Source organism: Cornus florida, unplaced genomic scaffold (assembly GCF_030987335.1).
Source record: "Cornus florida cultivar Cherokee Brave unplaced genomic scaffold, ASM3098733v1 CherokeeBrave_3.0.0_Hap2_Chr01, whole genome shotgun sequence".
Lineage (NCBI taxonomy): Eukaryota > Viridiplantae > Streptophyta > Magnoliopsida > Cornales > Cornaceae > Cornus > Cornus florida.
The window spans coordinates 108,034,032-108,050,949 of record NW_026775571.1 but is presented as its reverse complement, the minus strand read 5'-3'; the positions used below and the strand labels follow the sequence as shown (position 1 = coordinate 108,050,949).

The 16,918-nt window shown below is 38.3% G+C and overlaps 1 protein-coding gene across 2 annotated transcripts in view; it reads left to right on the top strand.

Annotated features, from left to right (window-relative positions):
- The first annotated feature begins 233 nt into the window (after positions 1–233).
- Positions 234–16,918, top strand: part of LOC132312910 (vacuolar protein sorting-associated protein 54, chloroplastic) — a 52,692-nt gene continuing 36,007 nt past the window's right edge. Inside the window, exons 1-5 of one of the 2 annotated variants that reach the window (XM_059811483.1) lie at positions 234–1,420; positions 5,818–5,880; positions 6,901–6,980; positions 7,721–7,838; positions 9,326–9,400. In XM_059811483.1, the coding sequence (XP_059667466.1) occupies positions 626–1,420; positions 5,818–5,880; positions 6,901–6,980; positions 7,721–7,838; positions 9,326–9,400 (1,131 nt within the window). In that variant the 5' untranslated portion in view covers positions 234–625. The remainder of the gene's footprint in view (positions 1,421–5,817; positions 5,881–6,900; positions 6,981–7,720; positions 7,839–9,325; positions 9,401–16,918) is intronic. The other variant, XM_059811475.1, reaches the window with a different exon arrangement.

The window sequence follows — 16,918 nt, the reverse complement described above, 5'->3', positions numbered from 1 at the left end:
AATCTCAAGAAGTATAAATTTACTCAAACTTCTTAATATCTCGTTATCACTAATTTCTTAATCCTTATCGCTATCTTCTTATTATTGAACCAAAAGAAAAAAATTATAAAAGAATTATCCATAAATTTGTTCTCTGTAGCTCAACGCAAATTCTAACTAAAAGTGTAGTCGCCAAGTTTAGACCGGGTCACGAGTCCGGATTTAGACCAGGCCGGTTCATTCCGGTTTCCACAACACTGGCCATTTTGATCTCCCCCCTCTCTCTCCTCTCTGCCTCTCTCTCTCTCTCTCTCTCTCTCTCTCCAGATCCAAATCAGAGAGAAAGATAGGACGAACAAGCGAGAGAATAAAACGCAGCGATCTCTCTGATTCCCCCGTTCACAGCACTTTTCACAGGACAACGAAACTTCAACCACCTTTTTCTGAAAATACCTTTTCTTCCCCTGTTTCATGTAGATCCATCACATCTACTCTATCCCAGCTCACAGGTTGGTCACATTTCCCTGATCTCTCATTAAATCAAAACCCACTTCTCATTTCTAGGGTTTAACTCAGTTCGATGCATTAAACAACCAGTTCTACGAGATCAATATTTCGCTCAATTCATGGTCTCTAGATCGTGAAAATGGATTCACAGCCTTCCCAATCGGGAAGGTTCGTAGACATTGGTAAGAGTGAAAAAGGCCCTAGCCGGACCAGTTCGGATTCGTCTTTGAACAAGTCATTATCGGATGCAAGTAGCCAAAGCTTAGCTTCAATTCTTAACAACCCCCACGGCGGAGACGCCTCCTGGGTCGGGTGGTGGTCATCGTCAACCGCCGTGACTGCACCAGAATTCGCGCCATTGGTACCGAACAAGGCCGGCTCGGAAGTGAGCAGATCCGATTTTCAGCAATACTTGGTTTCTATCTTTGAACCGTACGGCCGATTTGAGGACATTCGGAATCATATCAACAAAGAGAGTGTTGATTTGGAGAGCATTGGAGGTCAGGGTGAGGCCCTCGTTGCGTGTCTTCGAGAAGTGCCGGCTTTGTATTTCAAGGAGGATTTCGCATTGGAAGACGGAGGAACATTCCGGGCGGCGTGCCCGTTCTCGTCCGGTTCGGAGAATTTGGTGTTGCAAGAGAAGCTGTCACAGTATTTGGATGTGGTCGAATTGCATTTGGTGAAGGAGATATCACTTCGTTCGAATTCATTTTTCGAGGCCCAGGGGCAATTGCAGGACTTGAATGTGAAAATTGTCGAGGGGTGTAGTCGGATCAGGGAATTGAAGGAGACAATAAGGCTCTTGGATGCAGATTTGGTAGATTCAGCACTGCAAATTCACGACTTAAACACGACAAGGAGTAATTATTTGGCTCTTCAACAAAAATTAAGGCTTATATTATATGTCAACCAGGCTCTGTCAGCTCTCAAACTGGTACAATTCTAGTTCCTAGTAGCTTTAATGTGTACCATTTATATATTTGCTTTTTAATATAATTTTTTTTTAAAGCTGTATTATGTGATATTGGCATAAGGTGTTTGATTGAACTCAAGTGGTAGGGATAGTGTGCACATGATTCATTGAAATTTAATACCAACACATACATTTGAGTTGCACACGGTTATAAGTTATAACGAATCGTTTACTTATAGTGGAAGAGGAATTGATTTGTGGAATTTCATAAGTTTCACCAAATTGAGCGGGATTTTGCATTAGTGTTTTTGAGTGCAAGGAAAAGCAAGACTGTCTTATTAGTTTTATCTCAGAGACATTTGCAGTTCTTTAGGGCCTGCTTGGATCCACTTATTTATCTAGAATTTGTTTGGAAGGAAAAAATATGAAAATGTGTTACATACATGTGAGTTTCTTGATAGATGGTAGAAGTACAAGGGCCTATTAAGAAGAAATATATATAAAAGAAAATGATTTGCTGATTTTTGGAAATATGAAATTTAAAGAGTTAAAGGGTGCATGGGTAAGAAGAGACCCTTATTGATTGAGAAGCTATTAGTTGGCATACCAGTTGTTTATCTACCATATGTGGAATGCCAGTTTGCAACATCATTACTTCCGTTGGCAGTATAGATCTTTTGCACTTTCAGTAATTGATCTAGTAGTAACCAAAATTTAGCAATGCATGCATAAACCCAATCTCTCAAACATCTTCAAATTGTTGAAAAGCTTTATTCTACTATTCTCTCATAAATTTTCATGCATTACATGATGATCAGTTATACATATAGTTACATATATATTGCTATTCATTATTGTAATGGAAGCCTTTGGTAGACTTATGAAAAGGGCAGAGGTACTGGGCTTTATTCAAGGTTTTTTGGTGGGGCGTGTGCCAAATCAGATTGTTACATCTCACTTGCTGTTTGCTGACGACATTATTGTTTTTTGCGATGTGAGTGTGAATCAAGTGAGACACTTGAGGTTTGTTTTGGCCTGTTGTCAATACTTGGTTTCGGGGCTGAAGATTAGTATTGGGAAGAGTGTGATTGTTCTAGTAGGGGAGGTGGATCATATTCATGAGTTGGCAGCTATTTTGGGTTGCAGAGTGGAGGCTTTTCCGTTTTCTTATTTGGGGCTGCCATTGGGTGCCTCCACGAGGAGAGTTGCCGTTTGGGATCCAGTGGTGGAACGTTTTCAAAAGAGGTTATCTGGGTGGAAGAAGCAATACTTGTCGAAAGGGAGTAAACTACATTGCTGAAGAGTACCTTCTCTAATCTGCCTACATATTTTATGTCTTTGTTTCCAATTCCTAGAACAATTACTAGTAGACTTAATAACATTCAGGGGAACTTTTTTTTTTGTTTGTGGTGGGGGGGGGGGGGGGGGTTGTTTACAAAGCTCTGTTAGGGAAATGGCTATGGAGATTTGGGTGCGAAAGGTCTGTGCTTTGGAGGCGTGTTATTGCTTATGGGTTTAGGGAAGAGGAGGGAGGTTGGATGTCTAGAGGTGTGTCTTCATCAGCAGGTATGGGTTCATGGAAAGGTATTAAGAGGGGTTGGGACGAATTCTCTAAGCGGATACGATTTAGAGTTAGGAATGGTTGTTATGTGAGGTTTTGGACGGATGTTTGGTGTGGGTATGTGGTGTTGGCTTGTAGGTTTCCTAGACTCTTTAGGATGGTTGAGGAGAAGCATGCGGTGGTGGTAGATTATTTTAGGCTAGAGAATGGGAGAGCTTGTTGGTATTTGAGATTTCGCAGAAATTTTAATGATGGGGAGTTGTTGGAGTTTACCGATTTAATGGGATTAATTTATAGTCAAGCGGTGGAGGGGGAAGGGAGGGATGAGATGGCGTGGATGGGGGATTCTAGAGGGGTGTTTAAGGTGAGGTTGTTTTATCAAAGCCTTACGAATTCGATAAGCAACAGCTTCCCTTAGAAAGCTGTATGGAGGGCTTCAGTTCTACTGAAGGTGGTTTTTTTCACGTGGACAGTGGTGCTTGGCAGCATTCTTACTCTTGACAATCTCAGAAAAAAGACGCCAAATAACAGTTAATTGGTGTTGCATGTGTAAGAAGGCGGGCGAATTGATTAATCATCTCTTGCTGCACTGTAAAGTGGCAGCGGATGTTTGGAGTTTGGTCCTGAAATGTTTCTGGGGTAGATTGGGTGGTGTCAAGTAACACGATGGATATGTTACAGGCTTGGAGAGGGAGACCAATGGGCAGTCGGGCTAGGAAGGCGTGGAGGGTTGCACCTCTTTGTATTTGGTGGGGGTTGTGGCACGAGCGGAACCAGAGATCTTTCGAGGGAAAGGAGTTGCTGGTGTGGGTTATTAAGGCGAATATTTTGCATTCTCTTTATTCTTCGGTTAATGGGAAAAGTTTCCCATCTATGGATAGCTTTTTGGATTTTGTCGACAACTTATTGTTATAATGGCGCATTTTGCGTATTTTGTTTGCTTTGTTAAGGGTTCGCTCCCCTCTGAGCGCCTTTGGTAATATATTTTTACTTATCACAAAAAAAAAAAAATTTTTTGATAAGGACATAAACTTGTGATGAAGAGCGAAAGAGATGTACAAAAAAGAATGAGGGATCCGCCTAAAACAACAATGAAACTAAATAATAATCCTGCCCTAACCTAAATAGTTAAAACGAACCCAAAAAGGGTATAAAGGGTACCAAGAGCATTTTGTCCCGAACCATATCAAACATTGGAAATCTTGGCCTAAAAATTCCAGCATTCCTCTCCATTTAATGGCAGAAGAAGTACCAAGTAATTTATGTTTTTCTTCCACTCCAAAGCTGCAAAAGAGATCACTAACATCTGAGAAGTATTTGAAGGTGCAACCTGACAATTTCCAGGCAACATGATAAATACTAGCTGTCCTACATGAGATGTTGGAAGGGAAAGACGGGGACAAAATCTTAGATCCAGACTTTCGTTGTTTCACATGTTAGTTTGAGTTCTTACCATTGCACCAATCAGTTATTCCTTTAAGGAGAATCAAATGAAGGATTTTCACAAAATTTAATTAAAGTCTGACCAGATTAAAAAGTTCGACCATACACGAAAATTTATCAAAGGGATATGGCTATTGTTTAGTAGAGAGAAAGATTATACCTTGGAAGTCCTTAGAGAGGCGGTGACTATGGGATTTTATGATTTTCTGATCGAAGAAGACTCTAACAGTGTATTTAGGTGGATGAATAAGCAAACTATTAGTCCTTGTGCCTTTTTCAATTTGTTGAGAGATCATAGATTTATTAACTTCTCTTCAGGCGACTACTACATGGATTCTTAGGTTGACAATAGTTTGACAAAGAGAGGGGTGACTATCCTTGAATGATTAAGAGGACACTTTTGCCTCCTTGAGGAGAATTGGGGCTGTTTTGTGGTTGCTGTGACTGATTTTTGCATGCTGGCTTCCCCTCTTTCTCTAATTTAATTTTTCTATTCTTCCTCCTTATGCAAAATTCTCACAAAAAATAAAAAAATAAAAAAAATAAATTAGGGATGTTTATAGAATTCAATAAATAATTCAACCATATTTTGAAGAAAAAGTAACATATTTGAAGGTCTTATGAAAGGATTTGGATTGCTGGTGGGCTAAATGACGTTCTAGTGTGTACAAATGCAGAAACATGAGTGCCTAGAGACATATACATACCATACATACATATCCCTTGTCTGTGTCCTATATATATATTTTTGATAAGTAAGATTTTATAAAAAGCGCTCAAATGGGAGCGAAACCCAAAGAAACAAAAGGCCACAAAAAAGCCTCAAGCCTTCAAAGAGGCCAAAAAAATAACAATCTCATCAATAGAACGATAATCTCTCCCGGAGACCCAACAAAAGAGAGTGGAAATAATGGAGAACTTGAGCACATTTCTTTGTTTTAAAAATTCACTATGTTTATTTGTTCAATCATTTGTGTTAGTTTTCCTTGTTTGTGTCAATGCAACTTAGCTGATGTCCTTTCAAAAAATATATTTATTTTAGACAACTACTTTTTGGTTGCTTGATTGTTCTGCATTTTATCCTTGCCATTTAATTTCTCACTACCTTATGTAACCCCTTTTGGCTTCTGCCTTTGCGTAGTCTTCGGGATGGGTTCCCCTTTTGAACGCTTTCTAATACAGCTTTACTTATAAAAAAAAAGTTAGTTGAAGCAGTTGCATTCATTTCAATAGTAATTTCATAGGGAATATTTTTCTTGTGGAAATTATCTGCCGCTTCTTTAACACAAAGAAATGGAATGATTCATGGTTTGAAATTTTTTTAAGGACTATTTTTGTTTATTAATTATTAATTGGCAACTTTGTTGATGATTGGGCATGTTAAACTGATCCTTTTCTTTCCTGCTGTATACAGCTTGTTGCATCAGCAGATTGTGCTGGAGCTTTAGATGTCACTGACGATTTGCAGCATTTGCTGGTATATTTTCAACTATTGAGAAAAAAATTATTCACCTTTATTGCTTTCTAGTTCTGAGTTGCTGTCTCATATCAACTTCTTGTTATCATGATTTGACTTTGAAAGTTTTAGCTGTTTTCTCTTTCTTCATTCTTTTTCTCCTCATATGAAGGAAGTACTAGTGAGTAGGTCAACATATTAGGTGGATTTAGTGATTGGATGAGAATCAAGAAGTTTGACATAGTGGTTGATGTTTTACTTTGCAAAGGACCAAGTTCTTATTTCTGTCTCTCTCTCTCCTCTCTCTCTGATTGTCTTTGATTTATTTTATTTTATTTTATTGGTTCTATTGTTGATTGATTTATAAAAGCTGTTGATGTTTGCCGGCTCCACCATAAGGAACAACTAAGTGTTAAAATTGTTTAAATCATAAAAAAATTAAACTCAGTCAGCTGGATCAAATTTTATGACTGGAAACTGCTGTGGCTTTATGATGATCATCACCGTTCCAAATATGCCTCTTCCAAGTGATACATAGTCTTTAACGTGTTCAATTATAAAACTATTTTTCCAAGCCTACTGCATAAAAGAAAGACTACACTTATCCAAAATATAAAAAAAGAAAGACTAACATACATGTTCTTTTTCAATATCGAATTTTTGGTGGGGAAAAATAATTTCTTTGGGAGGAAACCATGATAGAAAAGTTTAACTGCAAAATTTCTCTAAAAAAATAGAGGGGTTATTGGAGTTTTGGGTTGGAGTCTATCTTGTTTTGGGAACTTTAGGATTCCCTATTGGGTAAGGACTCTAGTTTGGAATCTTGATTCCCAAGTTATTTACAATGATAGTGATAAAGATGCTCTGGTGGTGCAATGTGTGCTTTGGTGGCGATGTCATACCATGGAATCAAAACTCGTGAGATTCCTTTATAATCTAGAGTTAGAGGATGTTAATTGGTCCTTTCTAGGACATGTCACATTTCATGCAGGGATCTAAAGGTGGGGAAAATTAAATATAATTATTTGTTTATTTCAATAGGATGGCGATGAGCTGACTGGTCTACACTGCTTTCGTCACCTTCGGGATCATGTAGCAGCTTCAATAGATTCCATAAACAGGTTAGTCTATTCAATAGTGATGATATATTTTTTTCTTCTATAAACTCTATGCTAATTTTTGTGCTTTGATAACTCTTTGCTTTTGTTTTACCTACGTTACATGGATACCGGTATATTTCTAAATGTTAGATCTGTTAGATCTCCAGAACCAAGCAGTACATAGGGGACATGGCTAAATGTTCATATTTTTTAATATATTCTTAACTTTTTAGGTGAAAATGGTGTTTTCATGTAACATAGAGTTCTTAACATGGACACATCTCTCATTTTTGAAGTAATAATGTAACAAAAGAAATATGTTAAGAGTGCTCTATGAACAATTATATCAAGCGTGAATATTCGGGCTTCTAAGGTGCTTGTTCTACCAAACTCGTACCCATACGTAAATTTTGTGTTCGACTTGGATACTTCACTCATTTAGAAGAGTCCATGTAACATAGGTTTCTCGTTGTCCTATAAATGTTCTATTAAGACACTCTCCTTTATTGTGATGAGAGAACAATGCCACTTGCCTCATGCTTAAATCCTCTAAACCTTTGCTTAGTAGTCTGTACCGCTTTTTTTTCTTTTTTCTTTTTGTTGGTAATTACCGCTAATTATTTTGCTTTTAGCCGACTTATTATTCTTCATCCAGAACTACCTTAATAATTATTGTTGGAACTTTCTTTTGCTAATATATATATATATACATACATATATTACTTTGAATATAGTATGACTTATCAAATTCATTCTTGTAGCATTCTTTCAACAGAATTTATGCGTGCGTCTATACATGATGCTGGAAATATGGATGCAGTAATATTGTCAAAAGCAAAATCAAGGGCAAACATACCCACAAATGGAGAAGACGATGAAGTAAGCATGACTATGCACATGTTTCTAACTTTCTTCCTGTTTTTTAAATGGAACTTTTTGATTATTTTGGCATAGTTTTTTAAATTTAGGGTATCTTCAAGTCTCCGTAGGGACAAAGTAGGTGTGTGAGTTACTTGTCAGGACCAAAAAAAAAAAAAATATGCATGAAAAATAAATATATTATGAGTATCACAAGAATTTTACAACTACTGAATCATGTGATTATTAACAACCTTTTTTGATAGAGAAAGATGTGATGTTGTGGCCCGAATTTGGTGCCGGGTCACGTTGCAACCCGGTGACCCGTTGGACTTCGGGGGCTTGCCTTGAGGAAAGTTTTTGCTTGTGGGTCGTGGACCATAATTAATACTCTCTTGTAGCCCAATATATAAGGGCGTTTAGGGTTTGGAGTGGGATGAGATTGAGACACATAAAATCGTACAGAAAGAGAGTGAGGGGCTGAAACTTGTAATCTCCTATTTTTCGCATAGTGAAAACTTTCACCGGTTCTCCACTATAGATTTAGGCTTTGCCGAACCATTTTACATCTTTGTGTTCTTTGTGTGGTGTGCTTACTTTTATGTCGTGTTTCTTGATTTACTCTTTGGTTCGCTGCATTTGTTGTAAAAAAAGACATAACAAGAATATTAGGCATGTTTTTGTGTATGATTGTAGATATGCTCATGTATATGTGTGCACATAATTTGATGACTTCTCTCCTACTCCCATGCTCACTTTTTCAATAAAACTTCTTTTGTGTAGATATTGGTTAAACTTTATATTAATTCTTTTAAACCTTCAATTTGATTCTTTTATTTAACAATTATACATTTTTCTTTTTAAATATTTAAAGAAACTCTTTTTTAACATTTAGAATTCATTGGTTATATGTTAGCACATGTTTAAGAATTCTCTCTCTTGTACTCAATATTAAGAACTGTATTTTTAAAAACCCGAACATGTTTAGGATGTGTTGGGCCGTGACGGCGTTTCTTAGAAGTGCCCATGCTTCTTTGCTCTAGTGTTATCTACACAAAGTTACTGTCCACAGATTTGAATCACATTCTTAAGCTTTGCTGATTGAACTTCTATAGCAACAATCAGTACCCCCTTATCTCTGATCTATTTTCTTTCTGTTCTAAGAATGTATTTTGGGCATTCCTGGGTATCTTATTTTCCATATTTAATATGCACTATATTTAAAAAATTTCCATGGTTCTAATGTGATATATACTTACCAAAGGCTGTGTAGCCTAATGGCCCTAATAGCAATGGTATCTCCTCTACCTCCCGAAGTGTAAGGTGAGGGTTCAAGTCGCCGTAGGGACAAACGGGTGTGAGTTTCTTACCAATGAAAAGAAAATGTGATTTATAATTTTACCTTCCATTTTTTCTTTTTGACTACTTTACTCAATCATTTTTTGTATGATTTCCTGTACTTGGTTATGCATCTATTTAACTAATGACTGGACTTGACATTTAATTAGGTTAAATTGGATGAAGAAGAATCCTCTAATTTCCGAGATCAACTTCTTCCTCTTATAATTGGATTGCTTAGAACGGTGAGTAATCTACAATTTTTATATGTAGCTTAATCCTATAGCTGAAATTATGATTTTAAAGGTTTTATAATTTAGACAAACTACATTGTATTGTTGATCGTGCTAGTATTGCTTTGGATAAGAAACCAGGAGTTCTTTTTTAATAGGTAAAGTAATCAACTAAAGGCACTGAAAAGGAAGATAATCTCTTTTTTTTTTTTGTTTTTTTTTTTTTTGATAAGTAAAAGTGTATTAGAAAGCGTTCAAAAGGGAATGCATTCCAAGAGCTATGCAAATACAGAAACCAAAAAAGGAGTCATATGGATCCAAAGAACCCAAAAAGTCTACTTTTTTTATTATCTAAAGATACACAATTTCTCCCCATCACCCAACTTAAAAAAGAACTAATAATAGAAAACTTCAACGCCTCAATGGAGGATTCCTCCCCATCAAAAGATCTTCTATTTCGCTCTTTCCAAAGACTTCACCAAACACAGAGGGGGCTCGCCCTCCAAGAGTCACGAGCATGAACCCCCACCCCGTGGCCCCTCAAGCGTCAATCAAATCCCTTGAAGTCCGGGGCATAACCCATTGGACGTCAAATAGACCAAAAATAAGACTCCAGCAGTCATGAGCCACAGGATAATGCAAAAGAAGGTGATCCACAGACTCTCCATCATTCTTACACAGACAACACCAGTTCACTGTGATTTTTGTTCTCTTTCTCAAATTGTCCAGAGTTAAAATCTTGCCCCAAGCTGCAGTCCAAACAAAAAAAGCCACCCTGAGAGGAGCTTTTGAATGCCAAACCGTTTTTCACGGGAAATTGGAACTGTGAAACCCGGAGAGGCCGAGAAAAAACAAACGGACCTGAAAAGTCCCTACGCATAAGGCACCCAAGTCAAGGAATCTGAACCAGTATCATCCACCTCCTGTCTATACCAAAGGCCCAGCAAGCTAGTCACATCGTCTAACTCCCAATCCTGAAAGGATCGTTGGAATCGCACATCCCAAGTAAATCTACCACTATCGAGTCGATAATAGTCAGCTACCAAAGCATGTCTATCAACAACAATCCTGAACAACCTTGGGAACAAACAAGACAATGGGCGATCCTCGCACCAAGTATCCTCCCAAAATCGGACATCCCTTACCTCCTGATTTCTGAATCTAATATGCTTATAGAACTCATCGCATTCCTTCCGAATGAATTTCCACACTCCCACGCCGATAGCAGATCTGACCGACCTAGATGACCATCCTCCTCTTTCCTCCCCAAAGCGACATGAAATAACCCTCCTCCATAACCTATGCATTTCGCTACCGAATCTCCATAACCACTTGCCTAGGAGCGCTCTGTTGAAAGGGGCCAACCTCCTAATCCCAAGACCGCCCAATTAAAAAGGCTTGCAAACCTACTCCCACCCGACAAGATGAAACTTAAACTCCTGCCCCCGGCCACCCCAGAGGAAGTTCCGTTGAAACATCTCGAGTCTTCCAACAATAGAGAAAGGGATCTGGAAAATCGAAAGATAATAAGTTGGAAGATTGGACAATGTACTCCACTAAAGTAACTTTCTCACCCTCCGAAAGATATTGCTTTTTCCACCCAGCCAACCTTCTCTCGAAATGGTCTATCAGCGGGTCCCAACTTCCCACCTTCCTTGACGAATCACCCAACGGCAAGCCCAAATAAGAAATAGGGAAATGAGCTCGTCCCACATTCTAAAACAGCCGCAAGAGAAACCTCCTTCTGAACCTCCCCCACAGGAACAAGCACACTCTTGCCCACGTTAACTTTCAAACCTGAAACTGTCTGAAAGGAAACCAAAACACATCTCAAATATCCCAGTTGGGACACACCTGCCTCACAAAAAACGAGAGTGTCATCCGCGAAAAGCAAGTGAGAGATCTCTATCTACTGAACTGAATCTGGACCCATCCTAAAACCCCTTATAAATCCCAAATCCACATCCCTTATCATTAGCCTACTAAGAGCCTCCATAACAATAATGAATAGGAAGGGGGAAAGGGTATCCCCTTGCCTCAAACCACGAGAATTGCCAAAAAACCCGGATGGAGACCCATTCATTCACCAACGCATAAAATCTGACAGAGGAAATGCACGCCCAGTGGCGTAGCCAGAAATTTTCTTCTGTGGGGGCAATCTTTAATAACAATTATATATAAATATATGTATATATATATATAATTTGAATCAAAACAATATATGTAAAATTAAAACATTAATTCATAAAATTTCTATTCAGTACATTCACATCGATTTTTCAGATTCCGTTTAAAATTAAGTTCATTCAATTAAATGTACTAAAAAAAAAATCGAATTGAATGAATCAAGAATAAGAAATGAAAAAGAAAATAATACAGTTACCTAACTATTCTAATATATCACATATGTGAAAAAATAAAAACACAAACTAAAATTTAAAAGAACAACAAACCCTAAAATAATTTTGATAGTAATAACTAATAATTTTTCTAATTAAAATTATAATATCAAATAATAATAAATATAGATGATAAAAAAAAAAATATCAAATTACCTGTCTACCGCACTGCAGTATGACTGACTGAGTCTCTATCTATTGGTAAATGGTTGCTTGGCTTGCTTTGTTTGGATTGTGAAAAATGTTGAAGATGAAGATGTGATGAAAATAATCCGTTTGTTTATGGTAAAGTCAAAAAGTGTGGTAGAATATCTTGATGATTTTTTTTTTTTTAAGTGGTAAAGAATATAATAATTTGGGAAAGTAGAAATAAAATATCATATTTTTTGGGAAAGTATAAATTGATAGATATATTTTATATATTTACAGTTGTGTCATGATTATATTCCTCCCATGAATGGGCTTTTGGTTATATATATATATATATATATATATATATATATATGTATGTAGTATATTATGTGTACATTGTCAAATTTTAGAGGGGGCAACAATACAAATATAAAAATCTTTCCATATAAAATTTAAAAAAATTAAAAGTTCAGTGGGGGCACTTACCCCCACTTGTCCCTCTGTGGCTATGCCACTGTGCACGCCTCGATCCAACTCCTCCATCTCTCTCCGAAACCCATCCTCTTTAACAGATAAAACAAGAAATTCCAACTAACACGATCATAAGCTTTCTCAATATCAAGCTTACACAAAACTCCAGGAACACCGCTACTCAACCTATGATCCACACATTCACTGGCAATGAGAGTGGAACTCCAGGATCTGTCTGCCCAATAAACGCATTTTGAGATTAAAAAATGACTCCGTCCCGAACCTCCCTCAAAAAGGACTTTAGTGATAGGCTTATAGATACACCCAAGCAGACTTATTGGTCTAAAATCCTTGACGTCAGAAGCACCACCCTTCTTAGGAATTAGGGCAATGAAAGATGCATTCAGCGATTTTTCGAACCTCCCATTAGAATGGAACTCATGAAAAGTGCCCATAGCCTCCTGTCTCACCACCTTCCAGCTTTCCAATAAAATCCTCATTGTGAAACCATCAGGACCCGGAGCTTTGTCAACATTACAGCTCTTCAAAGCCATCAAAACCTCATTATCTGAAGTGGGATTCTCTAACCCATCCCTATCCACTGCTGAAATAGAGTCAAAATGAAGGCCATCGAGCCGTGGCCTCCAATGGTACTCTGGGAGAAAGAAATAATCCCCCTACACACCTCCTCCTCTGTACTCAACACCGTTTCGTCCATAGTTGTTAAAGACTCAAGGCGCACAAAAAGCGCAAATGCCTACTGGAGCCTGAGGCGCAAGGCGCACGGCGAGGCACGCGCCCGACTGAAGCAAGGCGCATGTTGAAAAAAAAAAAAAACAAAACCCGCCCAATAAAGTATTAAAGATGCAATTGTATATATAAAGATGCAAAACTCAAGTAAATGAATTACTTAAGTTCAACTTATATATATATATATATATATATATATATATATATATATATATCCCATGTTTGGATGCTGCATTAATTGATAGAAAATTTGAGTTCATCTTGCAAAAAACACATGGATGTGCTATTATTATTTTTAAGACTTTTAAGTCAAATCAAATCTTGGGACTACTTGACAAATAATAATAATATTATTTTTTGTTTTGTTTGTTTTTTAAAAGAAGATAAATCTACCCATCCTGTGACAACTTCTATGATCAATTTTTTTAATAATAATCAGTTCATTATTGTTGGAGTGAGTGAAGTTTAAATTCGTTCTTCATTATGGTGGTGGTAATGTTTTATTGTAAACTAATTTAGAAGTAAAAAAAAGATCCTTTTTACTATGGTGGTAATGTTTTGTACAACTGATATAGTACTGTCTCTAATTGCAATAAGTCACCAAATTTTATACTATTAGACTTTACTCATCCTCTAAAACTATCACAAAGCAGCAGTCAGTCACAACATAAATTTGTCAAAATAACTTTAACTTGTGTAAATAAAAAATAATGATAATTACGGGCAATAATAGAGACAAGCATGAAAATAGAGACAAGCATAAAAACAGAAGCAGATTGATCATCAAAGTTCAAACACATGCAAGGCACTAATCTAGACAAAAAAAAAAAAAAACAGAGGACATGTTGGAATAAAAATAGAGGGCCAAATTGGCCTAGCCTAAAAATAAATAAAAAAATAAAAAATAAATAAAAAAATCTGCCAGAGTGCCAGACTCGAGAGAGCCGAGAGAAGAAGAAGAAAAGAAGAAGGAAAAAAAAAATAAAAATCTGAGACTGAGAGATGAGAGATCCGGGCCTCCGGCACATCCGAGAAGAGAAGAAGCGAGAAGAAGAGAAGAAGCAAGAGAGGGAAGGAGAACTTACCGGCAGACGCAGATCCGAGACTGAGAGACGCAGATCCGGCATATCCGAGAGTCCGAGACTGAGATTCGCTGCCTCTGTCTCTTACTCTGTTCTTTCCCTTTGCTTTTTGGTTCTCTTTTTTATTTTTTATATTTTATTTTTGTTTTGTAACTTGTAGCTTTTGTAATAATAAAAAGTAATAAACAACTAAAAAGCAACAATAAACAAATAATAAACCATACAAAACCAAAATAATAACAATATAATTAAAAAAAAAACCACTTTTCAAGTAGGCGCGCTTGTAGCCTTGCGCTTTTTATACAAAGGCGCTCGCCCTTTATAAACCCAGTCGCCTTAAGGCATTCAAGGCGACAAGATGGCGCCTGGAGCGCCTTGCGCCTCAGGCGCCTTTAACAACTATGGTTTCGTCTACTCGAATCCGCCCAATATGATTGCCCCTCCTATGGGCATTAATAATTCTATTAAAAAAATTTGTATTACGGTCTCCCTCTTTGAGCCATAAAGCCCAAGATTTATGTCGCCACAAAATTTCCTCCACAACAGCAATCTCTACAATCTCTGCCTGACAAGCTGCTCTCCCATCACGTAGAGGCTCAACAATACCACCCACCCCTTCCAATCTATCAATCTCAGCAATATCAACAAGAGCCCTATTCTTCCTCCACTCTAGATTACCGAACACCATTTTGTTCCATCTTTTGAGTTTGTTTTTCAAGAGTCGAAGCTTTCCAGTCAAAATTAACCTCGGCATTCCCACCACTGTATCCTCCTCCCACCAAGACCACACTTTCCCCTGAAAATCAACCGCTCTAAGCCACTTGTTCTCAAATATGAAGAGAGTACATCCAGGTCTCAATCCTCCACAATCCAATACCGAAGGAATGTGGTCAGAAGTCACCTTAGCCAAAGCAGCTTGAACTGGGCCGGAAACTTTTCCTCCGACTCCCTAGAAATCAAGAATCTATCCAGATGGGAAAAAGTGTGCACCTCCCTACCACTGGACCATGTAAAAGCAGCGCCCTCCGATAGAAGGTCAATAAGATGATGTCCATCAATAAACTCCAAAAATTGCATCATGGTTGGAGTCCATCGACCACCTGTAGTTCTCTCCGACGGAGACCTAACCACGTTGAAATCCCCGGCCACACACCATGGAAGAGACCACTACCCCTTCAGCACACTAAGCTCCTCCCACAACGCAAGCCTTTTACAATCATCCACCAGCCCATAAACGCCAGAAAAAGCCCAAAAAAAACCATCCTCCTCCATCACAAAAGCACAAGATAGAGAGAATCGCCGTCTCCAAATATCCACCCTTGCCATCCATCTCCTATCCCACATGAGAAGAATGCCTCTAGAGGACCCTGAAGAGTCCAAAACCTCCCACTCTACGAACCCACTCCCCCAAGGGCTCCTAACCACTTATGAGTCATCAAATGAACCCCCCATTTAAACTCATCATCTAATAATACTGTAGCGTACTATCCTTCGATTACCTATATATTTGCAGGATCAACTACCATTTCTTGAAAACCTTCGTCCATCAAAATATATGAATCTCGTGCATGGACGTGATTTGAGGCAATGCCTATTTTTTTTTTTTTTATGAGTAAACTTCATAAAAGGTGCTCGAAGGGGAGCGAACCCGAAGAAACAAAAGTGCCCAAGGCGACACTACAATTTTAAGCTATCTACAAAGTGCAAAAGAATATCCATAGATATACAATTTCGCCCATTAACCCAAAAAAAGGAGAGCAGAAAAAATATTAAACTCGAGAGACCAAATAGGTGACTCCTCGCCCTCAAAGGATCTCTTATTCCTCTCGTGCCACAACCCCCACCAAATACAAAGGGGACTGGCCCTCCAAGCATCTTTGACTCGGCTCTCCACTATACACCCTTTCCAAGTCTATAACATACCAACTGTAGATCCTGAAACAACCCAATGCACACCAAAAATGACCAAGAACATAGACCAAACAACCCTTGCCATGGGGCAATGCAACAAAAGATGGTTCACAGATTCTCCCGACTTCTTGCACATGCAGCACCAATTCACCACTATATTTCACCTCCTTCTAAGGTTGTCGAGAGTGAGGAATCTATCAAGGGCAGCAGTCCAAGTGAAAAATGCCACCTTCAACGGAGCTTTAGTTTTCCACACAACTTTCCAGGGTAAGATGGGGCATGAAGGCTCAATAAGGCAGCAGTAAAACGACCTAACCTCAAACACCCCTCCAGGGGTGCCCACCCACACCATCTCATCCATACCCTCACCCTCCACCACCTGCCTATATATCAATCCCAGAAAATCTGCAACCTTCAAGATCTCCCAATCATTGAAATTTCTACGGAATTGCACATCCCAAGAAGCCCTCCCATTATCAAGCTGATAATGGTCAGCAACCATAGCATGCTTATTCACTGAGATCCTGAAAATACGAGGAAACGTACGAGCCAGAGCAAAATCCCCACACCAATGGTCCTCCCAAAAGCAAACATGACTTCCACTTCGAACTCTGAACTGGATCCGTTCGGAGAGCTCATCCCATCCTTTCTGGATACACTTCATCGAGCCCATGCCCGCTGGTGATCTCACCTCCCAGAAGTCCACCCTCCAACATCTTCCCCATAATGACATGCAATAACACGCCTTCAAAGAAAAGTCCTCTCCCTTCCAAATCTCCAAAGCC